Genomic DNA, 9188 nt, shown 5'->3' on the forward strand with positions numbered 1-9188 from the left:
GCTCCTTATGTGCTGTAAATGGCTTTTTTTTTTTAAAGGTGCTAAGATATGGCAGGTACATGGAGTCCATTGTGTAACTTTTAAAGAGCTGTAAAAACATTTGTCTTGCAGCATATGTCATGTCCAAATGACATTTATATTTGTGTGCAGAGCAGATGTGCCACAGATTTCTCCACTTTATTTAAGTTCCCCCTTCATTGGTTTGTTGTATTCTATTTATGACGTATTCCAGTACGACGTTCTGGATACATTAACAAGTATCGCCTCATTAGTTGCATCTTGAATGTTTGTTAAGTGAAAAAAAAATACTTTTGAGGCTCATTATGACACACAACACTTCCTAATACTAGTAAAATACAGCTCAAAATGAGCTATCTTCATCATCTCTTTATTTAGAAAGGCCTAAATAGTACATCTACTGTGGCAGTGGATCAGTGTTGTGCATTGGATATTGCTGTATTGTTTTCTGCTTGTATGATTTATTTTTAACAAAAAAATAGCATAGTAACCAAATTTGACTTGTTGCTCCTGCGAGCCTCGTGGAATGAAGCCGTTTTGACGTGTCACGGAGACGTGTCCTCTGCTTCTCCGTCTGTTTCTTCACAGCTCTGCTCCGTGTTTACGTTGTTGAAGGTGTGATCCAGGCTCACTCTGCCGCCTGATTACATCACCAGTAAACTACCTGCTGCCATTATGGAATAGTTCAGTTGTGATCTCAAGGTAGCGGGGTCTCTCATAAGAGAGAGTTCAGTGATGTGAAGAAATGCTCTGGCTTTTTTTCTTCTTCTTCATATCAGCTCATTTAAAAACAAATATTAAACACACACACACACACACACACACACACACACACAGATGAAGAGCTCCAACATGGATCATGCTTCTTCATTAGAGTCCACCGACAACAATGTGGCTAAGTGAGACCAAATGGCAACTTGGCCACTCAGTTGACTGAGTTTTTTATTGTGATTACTGTGGTTAATCCCCCCCCCCCCCCCCACCACACACACATTTTGCACACTCACAGGAACCTTGCCTTTGTCTCAATTAGCAGTACATATGAGGCCACTTGTTCTCCCTAACCTGATGTGATAAATTATGCATCACAGCTAAGCCGTTTCCGTGTGTAAGTGTGTAGAGAGTGTTTCCACCTCGGCCAGCAATGCATTATGCAGTGAGACAGCAGGCGGATGCACCGGGGCTGCTGGGAGCCTCGTGTGTGTGTGTGTGTGTGTGTGTGTGTGTGTGTGTGTGTGTGTGTGTGTGTGTGTGTGTGTGTGTGTGTGTGTGTGTGTGTGTGAGAGAGAGAGAGAGATGGTAATAGCTCAGTGGGGAGTTTGGTGAATTGTTATGTTGTTTTTTATAGTTTGTGGTCTCTGCAGCCACACATGGTGAATGTGAATACACGTATGTGTGGTGACATGTGGACGCGTCACACGGATGCACAGTGACAGGGGTGGAGTGTGTCCGAGGAGTTCGGGGGATCTGCTGACTCCACACACTAACATCGTATATGTGGTTCACGATCCACACTGTGAGAATGAAGCATTTTTCTTTCTTTTTTCAATAAACGAGGAGCATTCAGTCCATTCAAATTCAAGTTATAATTGCTGTGAGTATTTATTGAGAGTTTAGTTAGTCACAACCACCCAGGGAATGAAATTAGCACCTGCTAGCTGCCAGAGACGGGGTGGATGTTGGCAGTGGTTAAGATTTCAGGTCGGCTGGCACCATAAATTAAAAATAGTCAAGAATTAAGGCAACATGATCCATATTCTACTGTCTAACTATTATGTTAAGAAATGACTGAGCCTGTTGTAAAGATGTTTTGCTTCCCGTAGACACAAATGTGAGAGATTGACTAACACATGGTTGTTTGGGTGTTTTCATGGGAGAAAATGATATAAAGTGTATAAAATAACACCAGCTTTGTGACTGTACAGTGTTTCATTCAAGTAACATGAACACACAGCTCGTCCCACAGTGACATAGATAAATCCATTCAATAGTTTATTCTCTTACACGATCGTGAAGATTAGATTATGTAGTATAAACCTGAACTATAGTAATTATATTCACCTCTTTTGTAATTAGACTGCTGTGCTGTCATATCATACCTGTGGATCTGTGTTTATCTCTCCATCCTTCTCCTCCATTACCCCTCCTACTTTTCTCATCCCAATTATTTTCTGCCCATGCAACTTTTATAGTCCCCCTTATGGGAATGATTAAGCAATAAACTCTGATAACATCCACTGAAACAAATTGATCTCAGCGTCTTTCTCAAATGAAGCTCCCCTTTTAATGAACTGCTCAGAGCCTCCGATTCTTAAAGTTACAGTCGAAAGGCTGGGAGGAAAGTTTGCATGTGTGTTACTCTTACCCGAAGAGAGGAAGAAACAGAAAACATGTCGTCCTAAAGAAATAATGCAGCTCTAAGAAGTAAATAAATGACAAATGTTCCATCATTTCGATATTTAATTAGTGCCGAAGATCCTCTATGGAAGTTTAATACGGACAAAACGACTGAATATGCAGGCAACAAATGTAAGGTATGATCTGCCAGGCAGAGACAAGAAGTGGACGTAGTCAGCATGACGTAGTCAGCATGACGTAGTCAGCATGACGTAGTCAGCATGACGTAGTCAGCATGACGTAGTCAGCATGACGACGTCACCCACGGATTTTTTGACCACGGTTTTGAAGCCTCGAGTCGCCATCTTGTTTGACTTTCAACCAGGAGACCCGTGTTCGTCTCCCAAAGTGTTATTTTGAAGTGACGTTAGTGATATTTCTGACATGTTTTCCGTATGTTACATTGTATAGGTTTTACTTAGTTTACTCATTTTAAGCCCAAACCTACCTGTTTTGTTTTTGACTACACACTGACCAGGTGATTACTATGAATGCGTCTTACTTTGACCCGCTGGGCTGCCCAGCATGTTAGAAAGTGTTGTTTTTCCAGTTTGGCATGAGTATGAGTTTATTAACTCCTCCGAATTCTTCTTATTCCTCAAGATGTTTGTAGTCAAAGAACCTTGTTGTCCTCGGGGTCAATCTGAGTCATTTTGTACATTTGGTAACACCGCCATTTTACCAGTTTCCCTCCAAATGCAATCAGTAAACTAATGAGATTCTGCAACACACAAGGGCAAATGTATCATGACACACAAAAGAAACCACTTATGAATGATGGTAGTGCCTCCCTCTTTGGCTGTGATCGTCAAAATCCCAGAACAAAGTGGTGAGAAAAGCCAAATCTGTGCTTTCATCGTCCCCAAAGTAGAATATCAATGAGACGCTGAGAGACGGGGAGGTTTAGCAAAAGCCAGAATATTAAAAAAGAAACACGTACTCCAATATATCTATTCCCAGTCGGAACACAGCACAAACGGTATCTCCTGAGTGTCAGAATAATCAACTATTTTATGATCATCCCAGTTTGACTTTATTAAAATCCCCCCCTCCCCCGCTGCTTGACGTAATTGGAATAGACAGTCCTCTTTGAGCTGCTTGTTTTTTTTTTGGGCTTTCACTTCCAAAGTAAAGAAGGACTCTGAACTACAACGAGCCAGAGCCATCGATGGGCTTCAGCCTCATCGTTACGTTCTGTACATCAGGTCCTGCTAGTTAAACTTGGCTGCCTGGGTTTCTTCTTCGTTTGTCTTTATCCAGCTGTAATCTGAAAGCTCTGGAATGTATTGTTGAGTTGGAGATGATTTGAACAGTATGAAAACAAAAGTAGCTTTCAAGGCTGGCTTCTCACTGCCCATGATGATTTTAATAACTCGGCTTTGTTATTGCTGTTTCTCTGCTGTAAATATACCATTTAAGGGTTTGATTGACTGCTCTCTGTTGATAGGAATATCCAGCTTTGTTGTATAGCTCCCCCTAGTGGACGATCTGTTGAGTCAACATTCTGTAAAGTCTTAGGTGGTGTCTGTGTGTGTGTGTGTAAACTTGACATGAGACTTCACATTGCATGAGTCATTTTATTCAAAAGGTACACACACAATGGAATGAACAGTATACAGCTGAATGGACAGATTATGATTAAATTGTATGTATCTACATCGAAAAATGAGAGTGAAACAGACACACAAACCAGGCACAATGAAATAAGCCAACAGAAAGGCGATACAGTGAGTTAACAAATCAATCAAAGTACAACCAAACTAACTCAATGACAAACAAACATCTGAATCACTTCCAGTGAGTCTTTATGGCTTGGTCAAAGTAAAAACATGTATATCTTCTCTGTGATTATAAATGTGTCCGTGTTCTCCACTGGCAAAAAACAAACAAGGATCTCAATCATTACAAAAACATCCCATACAATAGAAATTCTGAACAATATGGCTGTCATTTTTGGTCTCTTGAATCATATTTACAGCTCGTGTCAACAGCTACTTCAGCATTCATAGAACTGGTATTTACATTTAGAGTACAAAACAGTTACGGCCGTAAGAAACACCCGGCCGTGACGACTCCCAGGAAAACCTGCAGAAAATGTCAAAGTGACATTATTATCTTTCCTCCTTTCCTTTTTAATAAAGTAATTCTCTTTCAACACTCTCGGCCACTTTCGTGTAATTGTGAAGTGAATCACAGTGTTGCTTCAGGGTTTGTGGCCCTCGTCGGTGAAAATAAAACCCCAGCGTAACTCAAACCTGAAAAGCACACAATTTAAGGTTCTTTTTTAATATTTTTGTCTGTCCCCTGTCACGTTAAAACTAGCAATATCGATTCTCAGTGTAAACTGTGGCGATCCCGAACACTACTTGGTTACAACTGTACGAAACTGTTGAAAGTATAAGCCATTTGTGTCCGTCATTGAAATGTAACAGAAGCTTTTCTTATTGATTTCGGAGACTTCACATATTCTGTGGTTCTCTGGAAAATCGTTTGATTACATCCTGTAATCTGAGCTCCTGCCGTCAGACTCTCAGTCTCTTTTGCTCACCACATGAACCTCTGTGTGGCCGCGCTGTCCGGCCAGTGGAACGTCTTGCTGATGAAGATGTAAAGCGTGGCGGCGTTCACCGCCGTGTACAGGAGAAACTCCACAACGAGTCTGGGAAGGGAGGGGAGGGGCATGTGCAGCCGGTACATCAGGTAGGGGACGATGAAGTACCGGAACTCCAGCAGCTTCTGCGGTACCGTCGCGGCCAGGAGGCACGCCAGGAACGCCAGACTCCAGAAGAGCGAGCGCCCCTTGAAGGCGTCCAGGAAATTCCAGCCCGCGAACACATACGCGGGGACGAGGAGGAAGCGCACCAGCTCGTGCCTCTGAAAGAGCCTTTTCCACACATAGAAGGGGAAGTGGCGGTTGTCTGCCAGGAGGTACTTATGGACAGAGGTGAACTTCCACACCAGGAGCAGGCAGACGCAGGTGACGAAGAGGAAAAACAGAGGCTGCTTCTTCAGGGCCTGGAGGAAGCGGAGAGCGCGGTGGTAACACAGCGAGACGGGGAGGGAGAAGAAGAGGGCGAAGGATAAGAAGTAGAAGAGCTGGGGGAAGTTGAGGCAGGCTTCGTGACTCGTCCTGTCGCCCACCACTATCCCATCGTTCAGCACAGTAAACACCAGGAAGCCCGCGCCGACCACCGCGTAAGGCCAGGCTACCAGCAGCACTGACTTCACGTGGCCGGGGGAGGTGAGGAACTCCAGCGCGAAAAGCGTGGTTTTCTTAGCTCCGCTGAATGACAGAGGGACCTGGGACGTGGGGGACTTCTCGTCCCTCTTTTTTGCGTGCTCCACCCTCCAGGCCTCATCCATTTTGGCAGCCACCAGAGTGCCGGCGCAGAAGGCCACCCAGACGATGTTGGTCTGACGGAAGAGCACGGAGCAGACGCCGAGGAGCGCCGAGGCCTTGTGGCAGCCATAGAGCGTCATGAGATAGGTGAAGAGGGTGAAGAAAGTAGATCCGGCGTCGGTGTAGTAGAGGAAGTTGAAGAAGTAGAGCACGGGGAAGGTGGACAGAGACAGCGCCGAGAGGACTCGCCGTGAGGTTGTTCGTGTCTGGAAGAGAGGAGAGGATGTCAGAAAACGACAAATGGGATCACTCACGCATGATTACCGCCATCGCTCCGGGAAATACCTTCTCCCGGAGGTGCAGCTTGCAGATGAGCAGATAGAGCACGTAGAGGTTGCCGCAGTTGAACAGCAGGTTGATGAAGCGCAGCATGGCCGTGGAACACACCACCTGGCCCGTCAGGTCAGCGAGCCACACCACGGGCTTGATGACTCCCACGGAGACGAGGTAAAGGCCCGGGAGAGTGGTGATCATTGAGTCCCACTGAGGAAGGTCAATTCCACCAATTTTACATAAAGATACATCTGTGAGAAGTGAAATACTAACACGTTGGAGGGTCCCTATTTCAAATGAGTTCAGTCAAAACCAGGGCGTTATTTGAGGAAAACAAAAACGATGGTATGCTTATAAATTAATTAAAATCAGTAATACAATTTTCACGTTTCGTGGTAAAATTACTTGAATTTTGAAAAAAACAAACAGTTAAGGAGGATCCTTTTAATCTCCACTTTCCTGCACAGTGAATAATGGAGAGGCACCCTGCATGTTATCTTCAATATCTTTAAGCACATAAACCACTAATGCCATGATCTGTATGTATGACACGGGGATTAGAAGCTCACCAAGGATCTACATCGTTTTAAACAACGGAAGCTCCGCAGTTAGCTCACCTTAATCCGCCAAACAACAACAACAAAGAGACGCCCTTTAATGGCTACATCGCGACTTTCGGGAAGCCACCTTTACCTCGTTGAATTTCCCATGGCAGTATTTCTGAGCTTGCGGGACGTGGAAAACCTCGTCCATGTACGGCTCCCGTTGCTCCCGAGTGACTCTGGAGAACAGCAGGCAGGATATCAAAAAGTTGGTGCTGCAGAGCGCAGTGAAGATGTAGCCTTCAAATTTCTCCATGTTTGATGACGAAACACGATGTAAAAGTGAACGCAGTTCAAAGGCAGCTGTAATAAAGTAGAGTATTCCGCATTTCGGTATATTCGCGTATAAAAAGCCCTGCGCTCTCTCAATACCGAGGGAAACTGGTTTAACTCCGTCCCGTATTGTTAAACGGTAGAGTTATATGTTTGACAGCTGGCGGTCCGCCTCTAAAAAACGGTCGACGCGAAAATAGTTTTATAGGAAATGATTCCTGGTTGTGCAAAAATAGTTAAGCTTCACCTTTCTAGAGAAATATCAGAAGTGATAGCAGCCGCAATAATCACATATGATACATTTCAAATGGAAAATCTTTAATATGTCGTTTTTTTTAGTTTTTGGAGCCGTTTTCCTGAAACAGGAACTTAGCTCCAATGCGGTGTCACCGTGTTATGGTTCCCCCTCGTGTGCGGACGTTCACGTGAACCGCGGAAATCGTAATTGTCTTCATAGTTTTCCAACATGCATGTAACACACGAACTAGAGCTCTTCCCCGACCACAGGGTGACTCAAATGCTTTTCAAGGAGGTCAAAAATGCCGCAGAGTTGAGACAGTGTGCGGTGGAGGGTAAAATAAAGGGTGCCCTGATTAACCCGACGATGGTGAGATGTTTTTATTCAGCTTTAGCAACGTGTTTGTTTGTATCAAACTAATGTACATTATGCATGTTCTGGTATGTATTCATGATCTAATAAGAGCATTCCTTTCCACGCAGAGCTATCTTTTATACCAAATGAGAAATTAAAGTGGCCAGTTAAACGGTGGCGCCTCATTCATCGTCTGCCTCTTTTTCATTTGCAGCTGGTGAATCCTTTCCAAGTGCTGGTAGCTGCCAACAAGGCTGTCAACTTACAGAAAATTGGGAAAATGAAGACTAGAAGCCTGTACTCAGAAATAATCTTCAATCTGTCACCTACTAATAATGTAAGTACCCAGAACCGAGCTTCATTTTCTTTACATCATTATCTATTTGTGATCTGAAAATGCTTCTTCTTGTTAAAACGGCACCTAATTGAGACGTGCAAGAATACTTGTTATTTTCAACATTGCCCTGCTAGCTTATTGCAGCTGCACTATTTCATATTTAGACATGGAAATGCATTATATCATTCTACTATAGCATCAGATAAATGGGCCCCGAACGTACATGAACAAACTCAAATCAGAAATGCATCATATTTGATTATGCCTTTCCCTGATGCAGATCTCAGAGGCGTTCAAAAGGTTCGGGAGCTCCGATGGTGATGACTCCGTCCTGGTGGTCCTGGTTCACGACAAAGACGAGCCCCAGCTGCTGTCAGACATCACAGCCAGGGTGAGCGGACGCCAGGTTCCAGCAGAAGATGTTTCCTCGCTGACAGATCATGCCAAAATCAAAAAGGTTCTCCATCTCTGCCTTCATTTAATGTGACTCATGCTATCTGGACTTGCGCTGTTGTTTTTTTTTCTTCACTAGAGTGACATATCTTTTAATCTTACACTTTTTGTTGTCTTTGTTTAGCTTTATAAAATCACCCCCCAGGAGGAGAAGTGTGGGACTCTGCTGGACGCGGTTGTATGCAGGATGGCCTCGAAGGACATCATGTAGCTACGACGGGAAAAAGGACTTTAAAAAACAAAAACAAATGGTCGCCTTTTTTTATGAGATCTGGATTCATATTGATAAGTCTTTCCTGCTGTCCTAAAATATGCAAACCTTGTCTCCACACAAACTCAAATTAATTGAAAGTAAACCAGCTGAAAAGAAAATACATCTTATTTTTCATATATCTTTTCATGGACGTGTCTTTTTTTCAATATAGTTGTCACAACACTTGTTTTCCTTTGTCTAGAGTTCCCACAGCAACTTTTCATGCTTCAGTCATTTGTACCTTTTTGGAGAAAGTTATTTTTGTGTCTAAAAGTTTGAAGGTGGACTCTGGGTTTAGGGACAGTTGATTTAAAACTAGTCTCATGCCAGCAGTTGGTGAATAATGAATCAAAAATGCTCTGGGCCAAATATCAGCCAGATCTCAAGCCATGAAAGATTCAGTCAAACCCTCTCAGCCGAAGAAGTCAAGAATATCAAATGTACTGGTGGTCTAAAACATTTGGATGCAGCTTTGATCTTTTAAATCACATTGAAAGTAATTCTGTAACCAAATGTAAAATGTCTCTTCACTTCACTCACATAAAACATTCACGTTCTCTCAATGACATGAGCACTGAAATTATTTCGAT

At 43.3% G+C, this 9188-nt stretch overlaps 2 protein-coding genes across 2 annotated transcripts; one reads left to right on the plus strand and one right to left on the minus strand.

The window, feature by feature from the left end:
- Window positions 1-3992: 3992 nt before the first annotated feature.
- On the minus strand, window positions 3993-7095 carry alg10 (ALG10 alpha-1,2-mannosyltransferase). The gene is made up of 3 exons (XM_079294449.1): window positions 6782-7095; window positions 6101-6298; window positions 3993-6021 (listed from the first exon to the last, which is right to left on the minus strand). The coding sequence occupies exons 1-3, from the start codon at window positions 6944-6946 to the stop codon at window positions 4960-4962; spliced, it is 1425 nt and encodes a 474-aa protein (XP_079150575.1). The 5' UTR covers window positions 6947-7095; the 3' UTR covers window positions 3993-4959.
- A 273-nt stretch (window positions 7096-7368) lies between these two features.
- Window positions 7369-9151, plus strand: tprkb (Tp53rk binding protein). Its single transcript, XM_079294265.1, has 4 exons — window positions 7369-7570; window positions 7770-7892; window positions 8173-8349; window positions 8470-9151. Exons 1-4 carry the CDS (start codon window positions 7430-7432, stop codon window positions 8554-8556), a joined length of 528 nt encoding a protein of 175 aa, XP_079150391.1. The 5' UTR covers window positions 7369-7429; the 3' UTR covers window positions 8557-9151.
- The last annotated feature ends 37 nt before the right edge of the window (window positions 9152-9188 follow it).

This window comes from Melanostigma gelatinosum (genome assembly GCF_949748355.1).
Source record: "Melanostigma gelatinosum genome assembly, chromosome: 22".
Taxonomy (NCBI): Eukaryota; Metazoa; Chordata; class Actinopteri; order Perciformes; family Zoarcidae; genus Melanostigma; species Melanostigma gelatinosum.